Raw genomic sequence first — 24846 nt, 5'->3', positions numbered from 1 at the left:
TTCGATTTATATCAATATGGTTGATGTGGAACCAGCACCCAAACACAATCACAACGAAGGCATTCAAGCACTAAATTCATGTGCACACATTTGAAAATAATCTAAGATAAGCAAAGTAGAATGTCGAATGCATGAATAGAATTACAACTTATCAATAAAAAATCGAACAAAAGTTGCATAGTCTCAACAATAAACGAAACAATTTCTGAAAATCTATGAGCAATATACAAAACCAAATACTAAACATAAACACAAATCCAAATCATTCATAGACAAACGAATATGAAACTACAAAGATCAACAAAACCATCATAAAGGTTGCAAGAATCACACCTTGGAGTGGTTTTGGTGGGCTCTACTCCAAAGGGGACTGCTCGGCATGGATGGTGGAGTGTCACACGGTTCTGCTCAGCGCTAGAGTTGTGAGGTGGTGGTAGGAAAGGTGAATGAAGTGGTGGAGAGGAACTGCTGACTTTTTGTAGGTGTTTGAGTAAAGAATTCGACATAGTTTGGTATTATTTTGCAAAGGTAGAAGTGATGAAAATGTGAAAAAATGTCATGTTATTTATAGAGGAATGAGGGAGAGGGATTGCATGGTTATGGGTTGATTATCTCTTTCATTTTTCTTCGTTTCTTTCCTTTTTTTCTTCTTTTTTCCTTTTTATGGCCGGATGAACCTTCCCTCTTTTGAGGCTGCATACTTCTTCATTTCATCTCATTCAGAAATTAAATTACTTCTTTCCTTTTTCTACTTTTGTTTCCTTCTTCTCCTCTTTCTTTCCTTAATTTCCAAGTCATTATCTCATTTAATTCTGAAAATAAAGAAAGAAAAGAATAGATATAAATCACAAATGTTACAGAAATGTCGAATAATAAAAATCCTAACCCAACTAGGTTTCCTAGTTTAACAAGAAATACTACTCTATATAGCACTCTCGACAATTTCTGTCTTTTTAGTCTGTTTTAACACCAAAATGCAACCAACGTCACCAAAGACTTCAAACTCGACTCAATGACTCAATACTACAATAATAAGAGCTAAGCTAAGTACAAATGAAGGTAAAAATATGTTAAGAACGTCGCACAAAGTGCTCCTATCAGGTGAAGGGTTTTATTTTGAACATATCAAATCACTACACCAAAATGTTGAATAGACAATGGTTGATAGACAATACACGCTGAAAATAACCATTGTCTAAAGAACATTGGTAGACAATGGTTTTTGATGTATAAGACAATGCTTATATCGTGGCAAAAAATAACATTATAAGCATTTCTCTTTTAAGACAATGCTTTTTGTACTGCCCATTGTTTGGCTATGAATTGTAGACGATTGTTTTTCTCATTTCTCTGACTATTGTCTAAATTGTCTTAGACAATATTTGTTTAACAATGTTTGGTTTTGATCTTTAAACCCATTGTTTACATATATTAGTAACAATGGTTTTTTGAAACAAATCTATTGCCTTGAAAACCCTAGCACTTCCCTCTGGTTTAGATGTTTTTAACACTTAACAAAAATTTCCCCCTCATTTTTTCCTCATTTAGTCCTAGCAGCTATGTCCTTTTGAGACAAGATCTGAAACCAACGAAACGTCACTAAGGCTCGCAAACACCCATTACCCCCAATGTCTTTCTCTAAAAAAAACAAGTCAATCCCGAGAGAAAGACACACTCTCACCGCAAAAACCCTCTCAATCTCTTTCTCTCATCATGAGAAGGTAGTCACATCAACCTCCTTCATCGTCAACGCCACCGCTCGCAGTTGTTGACTCCGCCACAGTCGTTGGCTTGTGGAGGAGTTTCTGTGGCTGAGAAGGTAATAGCATTGGGTTTCTTACTTCATTGAAGTTTCTTTGTTGCTTGAAGTTTCTCTGTTATTTCATTAGGGTTTAGTTCTTTGGTTCTTTGCTTGAAGTTTCATCCGTCGGCGTGAAATGTATTGCTCAGGATTAAGAGATTTCCTTATTCTTTGATGGCTTTTGGTGGCTGCCTGTCACTGTCTTCTGGTGTTGGTCTGATGAGAGCTTTGCTACTTGTCCCATTGTTTTTCTTGTTCTGGTTTTATACGTTCCAATGTATGATAATATCATTAATATGTGTAAATAAACGTGATCAAGTTGTTTGCTTTGAGTGAGTGTGTTGATTATGGAACTTACATTGACATTGTATATTGAAGGAAAATGTGAATTTACTGATGAGAACTGTTTGGATTGCTTGATGAAAACTGTTTTGATTGCATATTAGTAACCAATAGCATTTGTGAAGTTCTGTTAGTTTGAGAAGAGATTGGAAATTCCAAGTAATAGGTTATTACTGAAGCGGTCATTCTATTGGATGTATGAATTTATCTCTCTTCTTTGTATTTATGTAGCAATGTTGATCTGCTAATGGTTTTGAATTGTAGTTATATGTTTGATTTCAGTTATCATGTTTCATTCACTAGATATATGTCTAATTTCGGGTAATCCACAACAAGGAATATAGTCTAAAACACGCGAGATAAGGATAGGGCAGAATCCCAATAATATAGTGGGCTCCAATGATGAGGAGTTCTTAGATGACCCTAATGAGTTTTTAAGGTTAGTCGAGGATTGGGACTAGCCTTTGTACCCTGGTTGTACGCGTTTTACAAAGTTGAATACTCTAGTAAAAATATACAATCTAAAAGCAAAGCATGGGATAAGGGATTTTTGTTTTGAAGACATGTTGTTACTCATACAATTATTGCTGCCAGAAGGGAATCAAATCCCTAGTTCTTTCTATAGTGCCAAAAATTCATTAGTTGACTTGGGAATGGACTATGAAAAGATACATGCATGTCCTGGTGACTTTATGTTATATAGGGGTGACAATAAAGATGCAAATAACTGCCTTACTTGAGGTCAGTCTTGGTGGAAGTAGGGGAAATATGGGATAGAGCAAGTCAATATTCCCGTAAAAGTTTTGTTTTACTTTCCACCTATACCTAGATTTAGGAAGATGTTTCAGTCAGTGAGTACAGCTAAAAACTTGACATGGCATGCTGAAGAGCGTGTAAAAAATGATAAAATGAGGCATCCAACTGATTCAACTACCTGTAAATTGGTTGATGACAAATGGCCTTCTTTTGGTATAGAGGCTAGAAATCTAAGGCTAGCTCTCTCATCTGATGGTTTTAATCATTTTAGTTCACTTTCTAGTAAATTTTCTTGTTGGCATGTGATATTTCAGGTACACGGCTAAGGATGTATATGAGACGAGATTACTAAACGCCGTTTATTATAGGCGCTATTTCCTCCCCTAAACGGTAGGAATATTGTCTCATTTTTGTAACAAATCATATGTGCAATAATGTTCGATCTCTTGATTAAGTTCCTCATGAGCAAATTTTGCAGTCACTATTACTTAACACATTGGTGTTAGAACTCGACCCGGAGTTTGTTAGTATTACACAACATGATGACCAATTTAGACATGTCAAATCAATGCATTAGGCTTGGTGGACTTCTTGTTCATAACCATATTTGTCTTGCATTGTCGTGTAATAATATGATTCAAATGAGAGGATGGATTTTTACCCACCACACAATTTAAGTGCTCTAGAGCCATCCACCAAGATTAATAGGATATGGGATAAATTATTTTTACTCTATGTATTTAGATATCATGCTCATAATTGCAACACATATCTCTCCTTGTCTTTATCGCCATATTTACTTAGAAGGAAATGATCTATGAGATCCATAAATGTTAGAACTTTATGTTCTTAATGAGGTGACATCATTGTGTTTCATGTCACAGTATTTCAATCAAAACATTTAGTTCTAGGCAAACAACTATGCTCTATGTGACATTTGATTATACTCAAAGCCTCGTGCTTGAGTTTTTATAACTTTTTGAAATTGAGGCCCTTATTAAGAGGATTTATATTGTGATTCTGAAAAATGCAAACTCTCATATTGAGGATTAAGAAACTTTAAGTTTAGATTTCTTTTCCACAATACCTTGAGACTTATGGTCTTATGTGATTAAAGATATTGGAACTATAGGTTCTAATATCTTTCTGCCATGAGATTCTCAACACCATATTACAATACTATGATGGTGGAGATCCTGGCTAAAATAAAGTGAAACTCTTAACACATCACAGTGGGATACGAAAACTAATCATAATATCTTAATGCTATTTTTTAATCACTTGTCTTTTAAAAGGACTAAATTAAAACCCACTATAGTATGGAGTGCGAAATATGCATATGCTCAATGCTTAATTTCATCACATGTGTGGAAAGCATTTTCAAGATTTAAGAACACCACTTATATGGTCTTTTCATTTGCCATTTTTTCGATCTACTTATGGTGGTTATGATTTAGCTATGTAATACTTGACTTTTATGATTGTATTATGTACAACCCATTAAAGATGAAAAACTCTTCTAATACATGTATTATATAGAGGTATGTAACATCCCGATTTTTTTAAGTTGGTCAAATTTTGTTTTTAATTTTAAAAATACAAAATAGGGGTTGTCATGAGTCCGTGGTATTTTTTTCGATAATTTTTCGGATTCCCGAGCTATTTTAACGATTTAACGATATTGTGAAGATTAGATCATATTTGAATTAGGTTGTGAGGTGCCGTCTTCCCATTGGCTGCTTTCCTCATTACTTGAAGAACAAGTTCAACCAACCTTCAAACGTGGTTGGATATGTTGGGATCATATTGCCACTTGTCAAGTAGTGGCATTGTGTTCTTGTGAAGTTGACAAGTGACATTACCTTGGTAGTGTTTTGTGACATGTAGTTTTCATTCTGCCAATTATATGACGACACATGTACAAACACTCCCTATAAATAGGAGATTCAACCCACACTTGCTGCGTATATTTTTCTCAAATAGTTTCTCTAAAATATTGGTGAAACTTTGGTAGGTCATAACTTTTGATCCGTAATTCCAATTCATAATCAGCGAATGGCTACGGATTCATATCAGCGTTCGCTTTATATCCTAGAAGTTTGAGTTAAAACCAACAGTGATTTCTAGAAGACTCAGTTTAGGGTTATGTTTACGTTAGGTACACGGGGTGACGTGCTAAGGTGAATGTTTTATGTAATGTGTTTCAAATATTCTTATATGCTTTTTAAATAGTCGAAAAACATGTTTAGATCTGTTCAAAATCTATGTATCTATTTTTAAGTGAAGCATTTCTATTTGCGAAGTATGTGAAATTTATGTATATTATATTATGTGTGGGTTAACTGTGTGACAAATCATGGAACATGTGAATTTCTTGATTGGTTACGCCGAAGTAAAGATGTGACACACGAAGGTATATGCTGTGTACATGAGATGCCCGTGGGGTACACTAAATTGAAGGATATCCAATAAGAATTGAGGATGCAATGTGATGAATTGTTGTGAGCAATTTGTATACGATATATATTAGTTTATAGCATGTGTAAAAATGATATCGCTTCACTGACATATTACATTATATACTCATTGAGCATGTGGTTTTGCTCACCCACCCATTTTTACACTCTTGTGTACATAAGTATAAATTTTACCAAGCCGGGGTTGGACGAGCCTAGAGAAAAGAGCATAGAAGTAAGTCTTTTATACTTTATTTACATTACATTCTATAACATTTAACTCACGCGTCGGGACCGGCATCCGGTGCTATAAAAGCCGCTGATCCCAAGACCAGGGCGTGACAAATGGTGTCAGAGCTAACTAGGGATTAGAACGTTAGAGTATGTGGTAGATTAGAATTTGTTTTATAGCATAGAGTCATAAGTGTTTATATTTTGAGGAAGGGTAGTGAATTTCAAGAGGAAATTCTTTTTAAGAATGGTGGATTGTTTCAACCCAAATTTTTTAAGTTGGTGATATTTTATTTTCTTTTTATCTCACACCTTGGACCAGATCAAGAAAAATTCCTTTTAAAACCCGGGGCATGACAAGGTGCGTAATGCAACTATACTCGATTAGATGAACTCATGCGGCGTGATCGATAAATCATATATGTAGCATATATGATTATTGTTTATTAATAGAGCTTTTATGACCAAATTATGATCGCATTATGTGGTTGAGACAACATTTCTATAGATGAGATATGTTTGGATTTAGAATTGAGGTTCTTTACACAATCTCATGTTGAAAGTAACACTCAAATTTTTAGGTTCGAGGGTGACACATGTAATAATTCTTCATTATATATTTACTTGAGATTGCAGGTCCAAGTATACACAATTAGAAGCTGTATGTTCTAATGGTGGGTGAACTTGAGCTTCACATGTTATTATTTAGTATAAATCGGACAATATGCCCGCTTTCATATAATACCATATCGATGAATTTCTAGTCCTCTTACAATAGGAAAACTTGAAGTTCTCATTATATAAATATACTCGCAACTTGTGGTTCAAGTCTATAAATTAGAGTTGAGGTTCTAAATTATGGTATTTACATGTGACCATCTTGTAGTATCATTGAATACCATAATATACTAAATTGATCAGAAAAGATGATTAGATATAGGGTCACGAAAATCCCCTTGAATGATGAAGAATTGTTTTAAATCTTTGTCAATGATGAACTTATGATCAACTTTCTTGTGAGCATGCTTTGTAAGGATTGTTGTTTGGAAGAGTAATATTCATATTCAAAAATGGATGTCTATTGGAATTTGCAATGATCCTACATAACATGGTGGATATGAGGCGACCAAAATGGTCATGTCAAAACATAAATATTTGTTAATAAGTGAACATGTGGTTCACAAACAAGGTGAGATGCCACATAATTTTTTCCAATATACGCCTTAGGTTTTAAGTATTGAAAGTAGTGAATCGATATTTCACATTAAAGTCTCCTATAAAAAGGAGAAGAGATATGTCATAGTTTATGAATGTCATAACTGTGATTCTTGACATTTAAATAATTTAAAGCTCGATGTGAGAATAATTCGCTCGAAACTACGGGCTTGAGGTTGATATATCTATGAACAATAGATCATGGATGGCCCATGAGCTAGAAGTATTGGATTTGAGACTTTATTATCAGAACATGAGGTTCTAAATATTGGTGGTTGAACATGAGGTTCAAATGCTTACTACTCGAGAAACTTCGTGCTCGAGGTAAACCAATTTTGAACATTAAGTTCATATTTGCCATGTACGTAGCATGATACCCAGTCAACGTACCCAAATCATGATTGGTTGTTACCATATATAAACTTGTGAAAAATATTGAAGAAATGACGTGCGGGGTACTTACTCCATCACTATATGTGGCTAGCAGGATGCATTGAACAACATAAATATTGATGTTCCCTCGTACTATGAATGTTGTAGATGTGAATCCATTATTTGAATTTGTGCATATCCTCGTGGAATGACATAAGCAATATTAGATAATATTCATATGAAAAGAATAAGCAAGTTAAACTCTAACATAAAGGTATTACCTAGATTGAAGTTGTACGATATATAACTCTTGAATCTTCGGGAGTTTGTATGAGAGACTATTGTGCTGATAACACTATAAAATGAGTTACTTAGTGAGCACTTACAAACTACTTGATTATCACTCACAAGTTTACTTGGTGATCGCACATAAAAAAAGAGAGCGATGATTAAAAAATAATAATTTACTCTACTTGAGGGGTCTGAAACTGCGGTAAAATAGGTAGAACCACAAGGACCTGCGGCTAAGGTCTCACGTTTTCAACAAAACCTTTTCGGAAAAGGATTTTAACAATATTTGCTTGCTTGGTACTCACAAGCTATGTGGCTTGCTTGATACTTAATTACAAGCTTACAATGTGTAGGTAATTAACTAGTGAATATTGCATGGTGACACTAAATGATTATGTGGATAGCCACTCAATTATATGATTTATAACAATGCACATACTTAAAAGATATATACATGATTATAGTAACCTTCTAAGGCAATCAATATTATAATTTCATAAATATATTCACAAGTAACACTATTTTACGTCATGTCATTTTTAATTTTTATCTAAACTAACCACACTTTTATACTCATATTCACCAAACACTTAAATTACAAAAGCTGATTATTTTCACAACACAACTACAACTGATTATTCTCACACCATGGCTAAAGCTGATTACATATTAATCACATTAGGGCTAAACTCGCCCTAAGTAACTCGTAATACTTACCTTATGCAATACCAACTCAGCCACCAAAATACAGAGTTGTATATGGATTCACTTACCTTTTTGGACTTGATATACTTAGTCATAAAGCAAACCAATATGAATAAAAATTACATCTCCTACTCAATTGGTACTTGCTCAAGATACTGACTTTGACACAATGATGACTTCAATGTAAGTATAACATTTAATAATATGAGAGATGAATCTTCTTCCACAAAGAAAGTGTCATTTGAGAAATTAGCACAAACCATATTTAAAGTAGAACAATTTCTAGAGCTAACGCCGATAGAAGCTTACGGGCATCATAAATTATAGGGGAACCATTGTGATCTCTAACTACAAAACCAACGACATCAAAATTTTAGGGAATTGGGTCATCAAAGTTGAGCTTAAACCAATTTAGGTTAAGAGGAATCCACTTGATGGTGTGAGAATTGTACGCTCGGGCACATGATTTCTTTTTCTTGTTGGCCATTTGGTAGGAAGAGGCAAGAGCAGCGATAAGAACACTCTTGAAATAGGAGTATGGGAAATACATGGAAAACAACGTCGTTTCGTTCCCAAATCAATCATCAAAGGATGATATAATTTCCAGCAATGTGAACTTAGTTTGAGTTGGATGATTATCATTCAATCAATCTTGTAGTATCGTAGTTTACAATATTTAATATTTAATTTATCGTGATTGACCAAGCATAAAATTGTTAATTTCTTGATTTAGAAAAATAAAATGTATAATTGTATATAAATTGAAAATGACATCGTCTAGTGTAGCCGCCTGGACTTATTTCATGGGCAGTGGTAATGAAATATCGGTATCAATGTTTATGGAACTACCATGCATCTCTTTCTACAATTGCCCCTCTGAAATGTTGATTATTATGCATATAACATGGGTAAGATCGTCAGAGAGAAAAGAAAATGAAAACTAAATATGATACACCCCGAATCTTTTACTTTTACCTTTATCGGGAGTCGTACTAGGTGTAGAGACTCTAAATATTGACTTTTTGATGCGTAAGTGTTTCAGGAAAACCTCTTTTATGAAAGTTGTAGGGTTCGTCGATACAAATTCGTAGACACGCGGCACGTTCAAAACGGAGTTTGTAGGAAAAGGTTATGAATCAAAAACATATTTGGGCATTTTTTGGGTAAAAACAAAAAAAAAATGGGGGGAGAAAAAATAGAAACCATCGGGATACTGTTCACCCGAGGTGCTCTCGATTTCGCCACCGGCGGTTCTCCCTCTTCCAGCCCACCACTCTGGCCGCCACCGGTCGCGTTCGAACCGCATGGCCGCCGTCCTGAAGTCTACGGTGGTGGCGCACCACCTCTCCCTGCCGTGAGCTCGTCGGCATCGTCCCCTCTTTTGACCACCATAGGCCGTGAGACCGGTACCAAAAGGAGCGCAAGGAGCCTGATAGATCGTTTTGTTAAAACGTCTATAATAAACCCTGTAAAACATCATCGTTAGTATAGAATAAGCAGGATCGTTCTTTCCGGGGAATTGAAGGGAACTCTAAACTTTTAGTGTTAACAAATAATGGGGGGTTTGAGATTGATTATTAACTACTAAAATAAAATCTAAATTACTATTTACATGATCGACTTCTCTTTAACAAACTTAAACCAAATTTACCATTACACCACATAATTACAAGTTCGAACCTATCATGCATTCTAATTCGACCAATTACATACTTTTTAGACACCAATACAATTAGAGCCTTAGGGGATCATCTAATCATGCAAGATTTCAATTAACATTTAGATTGACTTAGGGCCTAATCTAAATTTGCATGCAATCGAATTCAATAACACTTAGAGTAGAAATCAAACAAGATTACATTTAAGCACCAAATCTTTGTTGGAGACATGTTTCATGTGTGGCGTCACCCACCATGGTTTCACATGCAAATTTCCAGAATTTTTACCACTTTTAATCAACACAAACCGAACCTACTTAGGGCATGATTCGATTTGTGTCAATATGGTTGATGAATCTAGCACTCAAACACAATCTTAGGGATTGCATCCAACCACTAAATTCATATGCACATATCTGAAAATTATCTAAAAATATTAGAAAGATGATTAGAACACAACAATAGAAATACAAACTCATTAATTATAAGAACATAGATTTGGCATAGTCTAAAAAAATATCAAATACAACTGAAATTTAAAACAAATACAAAACCAATATTTCCACATAAACAACAACTTACAATCTTCATAGACAAAGAATTGTAGATTAACACAAATAGACGAAGCCATGGAGATGAGTTGCGAGAATCACACGTTGTAGGAACCTTGGAGGTGTGTCTTCAATGGTGAAACTCGGTGGAGATGATGATGGTTTTGGGGTGGACGGCTTGGCTAATTTGTGAGGGAAGTTTATGGTGGTGTTTTGGTAGAGTTTTGGCTCTTGAATGCTAATGAGAAGTGATCCTATTTGAGAGGTGAAGCCATGTATATATAGAGGAAAGATGGAGGGTTTGAAATTGCTTCTTTCTTCCTATAAACATGTCATGCTTTAATCCCTAAAACATGGAAAGTTTTATTCCCTAAAACATGCCATGCTTTAATCCATAAAACATGGAAAGTTGTATTTCCTAAAACATGTCATGCTTTAATCCCTAAAACATGTCATGTTTTATTCCCTAAAACATGCCATGTTTTTTGCCTTTAATGATCATCTTCTATTTAATTGTTGCATGACTTGGCTCCATCTTTTTTTCTTTAATTATCTCTTCAATCCAATCTGAAAATAAGAAAATAAAATCATAAGTAAGAGATAATTAGTTTCAAAACCTAACAAGGATTCCTAGTCAAACTAGGACTCTAAACCAATTATGCGTTTTAACTCATATAAGCACAAAAATGCATCTAATATCGCTCAAGACTCTTACTACGACTCAATGACTCAATAGTACAACAATAAGGGCTAAGCAAAGTACAAATTGAGGTAAAAACATGTTAAAAACGTCGCACAAAGTGCTCCTATCAGAGCCGAAGATCAAACTCATCAAAGAAATTGAGCCAACTCGCATCGAGATAAGAGAATTGCCGATTTGAAATTCTAGGGTTCTTGAATTGAAGATTTTCTATTTCTATTCGATTGATGTGGTTAGACTCCGAATTGGCCTTAGTAGTTAACTAGAAAGTTGTTAGAAATGTTGAGTAGATTATTTTGATGGAATTTGGTGATGATTGAAGACCGCCGACAGCAGCAACGCGTGACGTTGGAATCCGGCCGAGTTGTAGGGTTAAAAAATAACCCTCTCGGTGTATGGAATTCATGAGTAGACTGTGAGACTGAATCGATAAAGTTAAGAATCGTTAGGATTTATTGAAAATACAGATGTTCGGTATGTGAATCGTGAAAATCCACCCGTTGGATTGTTCCTGTTGTCGTCCTAGGGAGTAAGGATTTATTTATCGGACTTACCATATATGTTGGATATTTAATTACTCGAGAATATGATTCTCAACTTATTTCTTCGATTATAATGGTGCTATACCTTATAGTTGAACTACGAATGGGTTGATCCCTTGTAAAGGATACGTAGGCAGTCCAACCAAGGTTTGGGTGCAACCACAATTATTTTAGATTAGATATTGGTTTGCTTGTTATAAATGTTATTTTAACACGTAAATAGGTTAGTTTTGGGACGGGTCGTCTCATTTGGTATCAGAGCCTTTGACCGATGGGCTTGGTGAGATGTGGGAGATAGTACGTTCATTTTGATAAATTTTGGGTCTCTGAAATCTTAGGTTTTTATGGATTCATGCATACGTTCTCTTAGAACCGAGATGAGTGAGTTTTATCAATTTGACTCGGCTTTTCACCATGTTCTTCGAGAAATGGGGTCGTAAAGCTGAAATTTATTTGAGGTTGCCCAGGTTATATTTACAAGCACCAAATTTAGATGCTAGATTTTGCCGTGAGTAGACATTTATATCTTTTATTTTAATATATATGCATGCATGATTATTTGGATTTAATTAATTTTTGCGTTATATAGAGTTTATTTCTTAATTATTCATAACGGCTTGTGAATAATTAAATTGAGTGTGTGTGGCCGGGATGGGAATCCCGTGAATTTTAATTGAGTATATGTCCTTTTATTTATTTGTTTTGGTTAGGAACCGTAATTATATTATGATGTTTTTGATTATCTATATAGAGTTCCATTTATTTGACTTGGGAAATGAATATGGGTTTATTTAACACCTTAGTTAATATCTTTGGATGTTGTCTATACTTATCCGACAATGGAATTCACGCAAAATCTTGATGCATATTTATTAGGAAATGAGATTTCCACGTGTCTATGTTTAATGTGAATTTCCTATATGATTATTCCCCTAGTTGTGGTTAATGGAATATGTTGAAAATGAGATTTCTGGGTGATAATATTAACTGTTTTATTTTTTTATTTTGCAACGTGTCGGATATATCAGAGTATATTATTTCTTTCTTCTAATTCTTTGTTTGATATTGAGATTTATATGTACGGTTGGGAACCGTACTCGTTCTATCTATTATTATCCAGTATCCTCTCCTTTAACTATATAAAGGGGGCACAATCAACGGATAAAAATGATTTTCTATTTTATTCTGGTATCCTCTCCGTTAATCCTATAAAGGGGGCATGATCAACGGAATCATATTTCATTCTTTCTGGTATCCTCTCTTTTAGCAACATAAAAGGAGGCATGATCAACATATAAGAATGATATCTATTTTTACGATTATCCTCATTTTTTATATTGTGACTAGCGGGGCTAGTTCACTCATTTTTCGAGGCCATACACTTTGTGATGATTATGTTAGCGTACTATATCATTTTCCGCCTGTGAGGCGATGTTACGTGATATCACTTTTTCGCCTGGGAGGCGATGTTACATAGCCGGCAATGATATGATGATTCAATACCATCTTCGTGAACGTGACGTGACGGTATTGAGAACTTGAGATTATATATATTTTTTGCCCGGGGGAGGGCATATTATATGACATTTCTTATTTTTTTGACTAGCGGGGCTAGTCCACTCCTCAGTGGTTATCCTTATGTATTTAATTCAGGCTAGCGGGGCTAGTCCAATTTTTACTGATTATCCTATTTGACTAGCGGGGCTAGTCCATTTCTTGTTTATTTGTTATGTTTGTTTCAACTAGCGGGGCTAGTCAGCTTCTAGATATTCTTAATGATTTATCTAGACTAGCGGGACTAGTCCATTTTCTATAATGATCTTTGATTATCTGATATAATTATTTTGACTAGCGGAGCTAGTCTATAGTTATGGTCTGATAATATTATTTTGACTAGCAGGGATAGTCCATATTATATGGCCTGATAGATTATTTTGACTAGCAGGGCTAGTTTACATTTATGACTTGAGATATCTCTTTCACTAGCGGGACTAGTCCAGTTTCTGTTTTTGAGTTTTATTTTGACTAGCAGGGATGGTCTGTTTCTATTTTATGATTATTACTTTTCAGATACTTGTAGGGTTAGTTTATTTTCTATGTTTCGTCGGATATTTATCTGAGATTGGAAATCTCAGAAAATAATAAGTTAGTTCTGGCATTTAATAATTACTTTCAGAATGAGACTCTTGAGAATTATATTTTACGTTAATTAACGACTCTTGTTGTCGTAAAGTGGGTTGGACGATTGTGGTCTAAGAGGAGCGGAAAGCTCCAGGGGTCGATCGATATTATGTGTCCTAACGTCTCATAGTGTAACAGACGTCTTTTTAATTTTATAGGTTGTGATTTGTTATTGTTGATGCCTGAGTTTGTTTTAAATGTCGAGGAGTAATAAGGGTAGTGTGTATTTAGAATCGTAGTTCAATATTTGTATTTTGCAACATGATTTTTTATTGGATCGTAGTGCGGTGGGACCACTTGATGATTCAGTTTTGACCCGGGAGGTCATGATCTTTATGGACAAGTGTCCTTTTCATTTGGGGCTAAGAGATCTTAAGAAATAGGTGATGACTTAAATTTATACTTTGGTTATTCCGTGTGAGACGAGATATTTAGGATAACTTTCCTTCTATATGGTCGCTTTGGAAGGTTGATGTAAAGTGAATCAATAAAGAATGTTTGAAATTGTTGAAGCTAAAAGATAGAGAATTCAGGACCTTCAAATCTCAATATATAGAAGGCTATTAATGTGAGATGTCTGTATGTACTACAATAATTGTAGTACTTTAATCATTGATTTTGAAAGGACTTGCCCCAAGAGTGAATGAGATCCGTGTCTCAGCTGTTACAGAAGAACTCAGGTGGGCAGATGGAAGAAGGGAGAGGATCAAGGATCTCAAAACATCCACATTTGAGTGGAGAGCGAGTGTATATGGAAACGTTGTCTGCCTTCCAAGAGTAATGAGGTGTTGTGGTGAGCATAATTTAGAATTTGGGGTGCAAATTTTTCTCCAAATCATATTGTAGAATTGGTAGTAAAAGCAGAGAATCTAAATGCAAGTCATATTGCCTGATACTTGCATCTTTCTGCCTGATACGAGTGAAACTATGCATACAAGTGTACGCTCAAGTAGCTATAGTTGTAAGAAGCATCTTCTAGAGTTTCTGATGATAATTATTGGTTCTGTCAAAACAGTTGGACAAAGCTAAGAAAAAGGATTTGGCACATTTCCAACGACATTAGAAGAGGGGAGTAGTGCCATGAGTGGTACTCATTCCGATATATAGAACAATAGTCGTATTCTGAGATGTATGGTTTATTGGATTGAGGCGTGGTAGGACCACCCTCTGATGCGTGTATGACCTGGGAGGTCATCATTAAATTTTGAGAGACAAAATGTTAGGGGAGGCAACCATACCCCTTTCCTTTTTTGTTGTTGTTAGGTATGTAAATTTCGAGGGCGGAATTTTTAAAAGGAGGGGAGAATAGATATGCCCCAAATCTTTTACCCTTACGATTTTAATTTTACCTTTATCGGGAGTCGTACTAAGTGTAGAGACTCTAAATATTGACTTTTCGATGCGTAAGTTTTTCAGGAAAACCTCATTCACGAAAGTTGTGGGCGGCATGTGGCGTTGGAATCCGGCCGTGTTGTAGGGTTAAAAAATAACCCTCTCGGTGTATGGAATTCATGAGTAGACTGTGAGACTGAATCGATGAAGTTAAGAATTGTTATGATTTATTGAAAATATGGATGTTCGGTTTGTGAATCGTGAAAATCCACCCGTTGGATTGTTCCTGTTATCGTCCTAGGGAGTAAGGATTTATTTATCGGACTTACCAGACGTGTTGGTTATTTAATTACTCGAGAATAGGATTCTCGATTTATTTCTTCGATTATAATGGTGCTATACCTTATAGTTTAACTACGAATGACTTGATCCCCTTATAAATGGTACGTAGGCTGCCCAACCAAGGTTGAGTGCAGTCACAATTATTTTATTAAATATTAGTTTGCTTGTTATAATTTAGATTTTAACGCGTAAATATGTTAATTTTAAAACGAGTCGTCTCAAAATAACTGCATGGATGATCTCCTGTCTACATAAACTGCCGAGCACAGCTCAACTGTCAACTAAAACCGAGACTTGGACAAAAGTACGTGGTTCAACTTCAACCACAGAAAAAGGAGGAAGAGGAGGATATAAAATCAAGAGTCAAAATCGAATCCAAGAGGTGGAGAAAATTACTAGGATCGAGTCTATGACTTAATGTCCACTTTTGTCGATTTCCAATTATAATAGTAGTCTACTGTTCTTACTGTTACAGAAGGTGATTAAGCTGTGAGTGCGGTCCTTCTGTTCTTGGATGACTTGCTCCGGACTAATAAATTCAGTTTAATTAATCAATACTTTTCTTCTTTGTACAATGCCCTCCAAGAGTCCAAGCAAATCCTAGTAATTATCTTTTTCGTATCAGTACACGTATATGGAATAGCCTTGCAGTTTGTTATATTTGCGAAATCTGGTGCAAGTATGATTATACTGTTTTGACATTTGCAAGTTTGGCAAGACCTAATTGTTCAGTTAGGTTGTTTGATCGAGTAAGGTGTCTTATTTCATTCAAGAAGCTTGGTTATCATCTTATCCATTTTGATTTCACTGCACTAATAGACTGCTCATAAGACAAGGCCTTTAACTATCCTTTTTATTGTTGTGATTTGTGGAATTGTGAAACGGAGATAGAGTTTAGGGATTAAAGTTGCAAACAACAAAATGGGGGATGTTTATGTTTCTCAAATTTGTTGAAGTGCTTAGAGTTGCTGGTTTTGTATTAGAATGCATGCATATCATGAAAATTGAGTGCACCTCTATTGTCTAGACTCCGAAATTAAGTGGAGATAATTGAATATCAAGCGCATCTACACAACTCAATTATATGTTCTTCAATTCTACTTAATTTATTGCTAGTATATCTGATTCGGGATTTTTTCTCAGACAAATTGTTTGACGATTTTATCAAACGAGTGACAAAGAAAATAAAATTAACGACGTAAGTAGGACCGCACGTAGAAAGTTAAATAGAAAAAAAAAAAAAACAATCATAAAGAAATTGCGTCTCTAACCTCATCCCCGTTTTGAACCCAAAAAAAACCACAAAAGCAAAAGAAACCAAACCACACCTCTTTCCGTCCTCCTCCCTCTCCACCACCAAACCCTAAACGACGACCTTTTTCTGGCAACCGATGCTCTAATTTCACGATTCCATTCGTGGATCCGGTTCACACAGGTTCGCTTCTCATCTTCCTTTTTCTATATCTGTCTATTTCTTCATTCTTGTGTTTATTTGGGGGCAAAGCTTTGAGCCGATTGAATCTTGTGTTTCGAGTCCACGGATCTCCAGTTTCTCTTTTCTTAACATCCAGCTCGTTTTACCTTCTTTCAGTTGTCCAAATTCTTATGATTTTTTGTTTAATTTTCTAATAAACCCAGCGTGGTTTCTCGACCCTGTTAAATTAGGGTTTCCTCTTCAAATAACTTGGAAACCAATCAGGGTCTTACAATTATCTAATTCTGACCCTCACGTTCTCGTGAATATTTGTTGCTGTATGCAATTTGTGTTCCTTTTCGATGAGAATATGAAGGCAAGTTTAAAATTCAATGTTATATCAGAAACTGTTTACTGTATTATCTTTGAAAATTGTAAATATATGGAGGGTTTGACCTCCTTAAGCTGTTTTGTGTGAGAAGTCTTAGTCAATAGTAAACCAACGGATGACTTGTGTCGTATGCTAGATTGTTCATCATCGACGCTGTTTTTTTTGGTGCAGGTGTAATGCTGCTGGCAATTATGCAAACATATTTGATGGATAATGATCACAGAGACTGATAAAATGTCTGCTCCTTCTTCATGGGAGCGAGCCCAACGTTGGTTTGACAAGGTATATTTATTCTTTTCTCATATCATTAATGTGCTTAGCTGCATGTGTGTGCACCTCAACCTCCCTACTTTATTGAATTTAAATCAAATTTGGAGACATGACAATAGGATTCTCTTTGTGTGAGCATTCACTTGCGTTTGTGTTTTTCTCTTTATTATCTGCATCGTCCCTTTATTTGGTTTTAGCATATTGTCTCTGGGCTAACTGTTTTGGAACTGCATGTGTTGTAAAAAGAGCTCCATAAACTTCGTTTGTTTATAGGATCAATCGGGAAGACTTACAGTAGGAATCTATGTATGGTTATGTCTATATTTCTGCATTTTTGACACACTTCCTTCTGCAGATTACTGAGTTGGAGAGTAGGCGACGCAGGTCTGCCCAAGCGCGAGTTCCGTCAGATCCCAATGCCTGGCAACAGATACGTGAGAATTATGAAGCTATAATTCTTGAGGACCATGCATTTTCAGAGCAGCACAATGTTGAGTATGCTTTGTGGCAGTTACATTACAAGAGGATTGAAGAATTGCGGGCACACTTCAGTGCTGCTATGGCTTCTACAGGCTCAAATTCAACACAAGGTTTGAAGGGTACTACTCGACCTGATCGGATTGCAAAAATAAGATTGCAGTTTAAAACATTCCTTTCTGAAGCAACTGGATTTTATCATGATTTAATAGTGAAGATCAGAGCAAAGTATGGGCTTCCTCTTGGCTATTTTTCTGAGGATTCTGAAAATCGAATTGTTATGGACAAGGATGGAAAGAAATCTGCTGACGTGAAGAAAGGTTTGATATCATGCCACCGCTGTTTGATTTACTTGGGCGACCTTGCACGCTACAAAGGACTGTATGGAGAGGGGGACTCTAAAACTCGTGAGTATGCTGCTGCCTCAAGTTACTACTTGCAAGCTGCATCTTGTTTACCATCAAGTGGGAACCCTCATCATCAGGTGTTGTTTAGTTATTCTTCATATTAGTTATGTAAACACAAGAGGTGCATTATTGTCGTTGATAGGCTTGGTTGTGATTTCTGATCTTTCCTTGTGATCCTCATTATACTCCAGCTTGCTATATTGGCCTCTTATTTGGGGGATGAAGTGGTGACTGTTTATCGATATTTTCGTAGCTTGGCGGTGGATAATCCCTTTTCGACTGCAAGAGATAACTTGATTGTGGCATTTGAGAAGGTATTGTGTCTTCAATGTGATGTACGGCATGTATATAGCTGCTTCATTATAAGTCTGATAAATACTTATTGATCTCAGCTTTTATATTCTTTTACAATGTTGGTTCTATTTTCAAAGCTGCTTCTAATGGGTTATGAAGTACTTATTTTTATAATAGACAATGCGACCAATAATAAACAAGGGACCAGTTACTAGATCAAGACTGCAATTTGGAAAGAAGTAGGGAGGTAGTGTTGATTGAGTGTGAGTTTTGGAATAATGTAGTCTTAAACAACATAAACTACGGTTGTTGCTCCTTTGTTTACTCATTTATTTATCTTGAATTCATTAGTTGATTAATAGCACATTGTCAGAGGTTGACATCATGAGAGCTTGAAATTTTTAAATGTATTTGTAAATTTGCCATTTTTCTGTATCTTTGATTTGTATGACTTGTGGAAGGGGGACCACTTTGGCATGCTTTAGGATAATTTATTTTGCTTCTCTGATCTCAGTTCTACAGTGAGGTAGGGTCAAGTAGGTGCCCCTACCCATTTTATCTGGTATGGAGCTGTCCCAATGGTAAACCCAATGGGGTTGTTCAACCCCTCACTTTGCACCTATGTCTCTGCTGGCACTGACCCTTTAAAATTTGGTCTCTCGTGTTGTTTATGGTTAGATATCTTGCATTTCTTTGGAATTGGGTCTACATGGTATATGAGTTTTATGGTTTTGGTCACGGCTACTGTGGCTACTCTAAATATATAGTAGCCAGAAATTATCCCTAGCTCAACTGTATTGTACTTATTAGTATATTAGCTTTATGTTTCTAAGGCCCTCACTTATTTGGTCATCTGTTAATTTTTGTCACGGTGGTCCTTGCTTTGTTACCTGCTATGAGTGATTTATGTGAATATTTTGTTTTTACTTTTTTACTGTAGAATCGCCAGAGTTACTCTCAACTGTCTGGTAATGCTAATGCTTCTGCACTGAAAGAGATGCCTGCACGATTGACTGGAAAAAGTAGAGGAAAAGGGGAATCAGTACCTGCTAAAGATAAGAATTCAGAAGTGGGCCTCTTAAGGGAAAGATCATCCAGTAACCAGGAGAAATACAAAGCATTTTCAATTCGTTTTGTTCGTCTAAATGGCATTTTATTCACGCGCACTAGGTATGTATTGTCGTTGAATGTTATTTGGTTGAAGTTTCTGAAGTAGTTTGTAATGAATCTTTTTTTTTTGGTGTTATTTGTGCAGCCTGGAAACATTTGCAGAAGTGCTCTCTGCTGTAAGCAAAGGTTTTTCTGAGCTTCTATCTTCTGGAGCAGAAGAGACGCTTTTTGATGCCGATGGTATTGAGAATGGACTGGTCATTGTCAGGCTGGTCTCTATACTGATATTTACAGTTCATAATGTGAAAAAGGAAAGTGAAGGACAGTCGTATGCAGAAATTGTACAACGTCCTGTTCTACTGCAGAATGCATTTACTGCTGTCTTTGAGTTGATGGGGCATGTCTTAGAGAGATGCGTGAATCTGGGTGATCCAACTTCCTGTTATCTGTTACCAGGCATTTTAGTTTTTGTAGAATGGTTGGCTTGTTGTCCCGACGTAGCAGTGGGCAGTGAGGCAGATGAAAATCAGTCTTCTTTTAGAGAAAAATTCTGGAATGCTTGCATACTCTTGTTGAATAATCTCTTGTCATCTGTCCCAATGTCCTTAGATGACGATGGAGATGAAACTTGTTTTAATAATATGAGCAGATATGAAGAAGGGGAAACTGAGAATCGCCTTGCTCTGTGGGAGGATTTTGAATTGAGAGGATTTATTCCACTTCTTCCAGCACAGACAATATTGGATTTCTCGAGGAAGCATCCTTTTGGAAGTGATGGCCAGAAGGAAAAATTGGCCCGTGTTAAAAGGATCCTGGCGGCAGGCAAGGCTTTGGCAAATATGGTTAAGGTTGATCAAAAAGCCATTTATTTTGATTCCCAGGCAAAGAAATTTGTTATTGGTGTTGAGCCTCCAATGAATAGCAATTATATGCCTACTTCCTTAGGCATTTCCAATACCAATGATAATCTGGAAGAAAATAAGCCGGAGGACACCACGAATTTGGGAGTTCCATTTCAAAAGCCAGAGACAACCATGGATGGGGATGAGGAAGATGAAGTGATAGTTTTTAAGCCAATGGTGGCTGAGAAGAGATCTGCATGGGAAATTCCCCAGCCTTTGGAACCGCCGGTCAGATCAGAAGAGATATCTCTTGCTAACAACCTAAAGAGTTTGGGGTTGATGGGGAATGGACAAGTGCTGAAATCTGAGCATGTATCAAGTTCACTTCCATTTCAACATCCTGTCAACGGTAGTACTAGTAGTATGTTCTACAGTCATGCTAGGGCTCCAGAAGCTTTGTTGCCGTTTAAGGTTGATATTGTTGCCTCTTCTGGACCACCTGTGGAGGGTTTGACATTGAAGACATCATCAGCTTTCCCTGCTGCTATCCGAAAAAATCCAGTTAGTCGACCTGTTAGGCACCTTGGTCCTCCACCTGGTTTTAGCCATGTTCCCGCTAAACAAGTCAATGAGTCGATGGGTGAAAATCCGCTGATGGATGATTACAGCTGGTTGGATGGGTATCATGTGCCATCTTCAACTAAAGGAAACATGTTCAGTAGTTCCCTTAACTACTCTTCTCATCCAAATCTCCATCGTGTTCCTAATGGAAATGGCTTAAATGGACCAGTGAACTTTCCCTTTCCGGGTAAACAGGGCCTATCAATGCCTTTCCAAGCAGAAAATCAGAAAAGCCAGCAAGATTTTCATATGCTTGAGGATCTCAAACTTCACCACGAAATGCAGCTGCAGCAACAGCAACAATTTGTAAATGGAAATCCGCAGTTGAACCCACAACCTGAGCAATATCAAGGACAGCCTGTCTGGACAGGCCGCTATTTTGTGTGATGCCAGTATCAATGTGATGGTGAGACTTGCTTAATTAACTAGACTTTTATTGCAGTTGAATATGCAAACACATTTTTTGTGGAAAGTTGTTTTTGCGTTTGCATTCTTCTAGTGCTTTTCATATTCATTTATTCTGATCTTGTATGGTTTGACCCTATTTTTATTCTTGTTTTCTGTTGGGGTTTGAAAGAGCAGATTCAAAGTTTATTTGTCAGCAGGTTTCTTTCCCCATGTTCAAGGGACTTTAATTTTATTACTCATCAACTATGCATATCAGCTGCTGCACTTTCATTCATTTTTAACTGAGCAGTTTATGTTTTTTCAACAAATAGGTTGTTATCAAAAACCGGCTTTTTAGATTGATATGGGATGGTTTAGCCTTTATTTATGTTCTGGGAAGTACAAACAGTTTATTGTTTTAATACTATTTCATACAAAGTTGGTGCTTTTATGCACATACTGACCTTGTTCTTTATGTTGGTTAGGTTCTTGAGGATGAATTGGTGGATGTCCGTATTGCCTTTTGCTGCCAAATTCAAACTCCAACTTTGAATCTTTGTCAATGTTAATTTTCTGTTGGAGCATTGGTGGTTTGGCTTCTTGCTGGAGCTTACAAATACCCAGGTTTGTCTTTATTTAAAGCCACACTCACAGGCTCACTTATTCCAAGTTCCTTCACCCCAGTCCAAAACCATAACAATTAATGCTACCTTAGAGCAGCTCCGGCGGTGGTATCAAAATCCACCGTGGAGCTTCAACGGAGACAAGAGGCAGTTTTCCTCTTCAAACCCATACTGTCAGATTTGACAGTGTCCAAGCTTGCAATCTTTTCTTTTCTATTGTTTCTCCTATTCCCTTGCTCTTGTTTGCTCTCTTGTACCCTGACCAAAGCTGAATTTCTGGGTTTCTTTCTCTGATTGATTTGATGAAGCAGATGAAAAGCTATGAAACCTTTGCATACATCTCTCAAATCAATCTTGGGCTTTAATGAAATCTTTTCTGGGTTTCATCACATTGTGTATGGTAGATAATGAGTAATTGGGTTTGGATATAGTCCATTGATGATGAATGAGAAAAAGGAAGGGAAAAGAAAGGGGTTGAATTACAGGACATATAGATCTGCAAATTTGGAGGAACTGAGGAATTGGTCTTCTGAAAGTTATATAGAGATTGTGTTTTAATTAAAGAGATTTAGTGAGAGTTGGAAAAGAATTTCTTTGGGGAGTAAGAAGGGGAGAGAGCTAAGTAGCACGGACACGGACACGGACACGATTCGATACGTAGACACGGCATATAGAAATTTTTTTGGACACGGACACGTGGTGGACACGTTAATTAAATATTATTTTTAACATATATATATATATTTATTAAAAAAATATTTTATAAATTTGAAAGTATTTAGAATTTTAGATGTATATATATATATATATGTCAAAGTGTGCATTAAAATGATGAAAACATAACTTGTTAGAATGGCTAAGGACTTGATAAGTACCTTGGATAACCAAGGTTCGAATCCCACCACAAGCATTCTTATTTTTATCACAAGTTTATATATTAAATTGTGCATAAATATAACAAAAACTGAATCTGTTGGAATGGTTGAGGAGTTGTTGAGTGTCATTGATGACCAAGGTTCGATTCTCACCATAAGCACTTTCACTTTTATTATGAGTTGGTGCGTGTCCGGCGCGTATTGGGGCGTGTCCGTGCACTTTCACTTTTATTATGAGTTGGTGCGTGTCCGGCGCGTATTGGGGCGTGTCCGACACGGACACGCGATACGCCACTACAATGACGTGTCTGTGCAACCTAGGGAGAGAGAGAAGGACTAGAAGAAGAAGAATGGATGCGGATAATAAAAATTCGTAAAAATAATAAAATAGTATAGGTATTTGACATATGGGTTGGAGGAGAAATTGAAACTAAGATGTCAACTGCCACGTGAGGGTGTCAAATTTCAAGTTCGGCAAAATTTTGACATTCCTTGTTGGAGTTGCTTTTAGAGTTTATGATAATGAGCCATTTTTTAGGTTAATGTTAGCATAGTAGGTGATTCTTCCATGCCTTCACATCCATTAATATTAGCACATCCACTTTGTTCAGCCATTTGGAAGTTTACCCATCTTCTATTCATTGGGGCACTTGGCCCTACTTTTGAATTTTTTGTGGCAGAGAAATGAATGCAGAAGTCACCCATTCTTCATCATTTTTGGCTATACTTGGCTAGTTATCATTGCTTATAGTTTTATTTGTTTTTGTAAGTAAGCTTTTGCTTATAATTTATCTGTTCACTACAGGTTTTGTCAAGCTCTCCAGCCCGGAGGATGACGATTATGGATACATGTGTCATGGTGCGATGTTCGTTACAAGTAAATCCCTTGTCTGGTTGCTTGGGTAAGGATAGAGAACGTGTTAATAAGATCATCTGTTGATTTTACGACTTTGGCCTCCAGCAATTCGTCGAGTAATAAAGGTGTAGTGACTCAGTTAACTGTTGAAGCATATCTTGCTTTTGATATTTATCGTCAGCTTGGAGGTGATAATATGTAATTCTACTTGAGTGCTATCGTGCAACAAGCTTTGTTGAGCTTATGATGGGTATTGGGTACGAATAATGGGACGGTAGGTATGAAATATTGCAGTTTGAAGAGAAATTATGCCGTGAGTACAAGGTGTTGGTCTTGGTGTCCTGTTTGAGACAAGTTATGTTTTCATGAGTTTAGAACAAAGGAGATATTATCTAAACCTGCACGAGTGGGGAGTGTCATGTAATAATAATTGTGGATCACATCGACTGTCAGACCATATTGCCCTCTGTCTGGTTTTATTTTATTTTTGTTTGTTCAATGATTTCCGTTTCGTAGTGAAGAAGTCGATCTTGTTTTCTGGTTTAAAGAAGCCAATCTCCTTTTCTTTGGAATCACTCCTGCACTTCACTTCTATGAGGATCATTTGGCATACGCTACCTTTAAATTATACTTATAACCGTGGCTAGAGTTAGCAATCAAGTTTGTTATAGCTTGGATCTGCCCTGGATTCTCCAACCTGCTCATCTGTTCGTTAGGATGGCTATTGCCTCAAGCCCTCAAGTGTTGATGCAGCAGTGCAGCTTTCTTGGAACTTCACTGTTTCCATTTTACCTAATATTCAGT

The 24846-nt window shown here is 36.3% G+C and overlaps 1 protein-coding gene across 1 annotated transcript; it reads left to right on the top strand.

The window, feature by feature from the left end:
- Window positions 1-16763: 16763 nt before the first annotated feature.
- On the top strand, window positions 16764-24544 carry LOC126787231 (nonsense-mediated mRNA decay factor SMG7). The gene is made up of 8 exons (XM_050513148.1): window positions 16764-16910; window positions 17452-17562; window positions 17906-18511; window positions 18626-18748; window positions 19669-19898; window positions 19984-21707; window positions 22174-22312; window positions 23992-24544. The coding sequence occupies exons 2-6, from the start codon at window positions 17494-17496 to the stop codon at window positions 21686-21688; spliced, it is 2733 nt and encodes a 910-aa protein (XP_050369105.1). The 5' UTR covers window positions 16764-16910; window positions 17452-17493; the 3' UTR covers window positions 21689-21707; window positions 22174-22312; window positions 23992-24544.
- The last annotated feature ends 302 nt before the right edge of the window (window positions 24545-24846 follow it).

This window comes from Argentina anserina, chromosome 3 (assembly GCF_933775445.1).
Source record: "Argentina anserina chromosome 3, drPotAnse1.1, whole genome shotgun sequence".
Lineage (NCBI taxonomy): Eukaryota > Viridiplantae > Streptophyta > Magnoliopsida > Rosales > Rosaceae > Argentina > Argentina anserina.
This window is presented reverse-complemented; position numbering and strand designations above follow the sequence as displayed.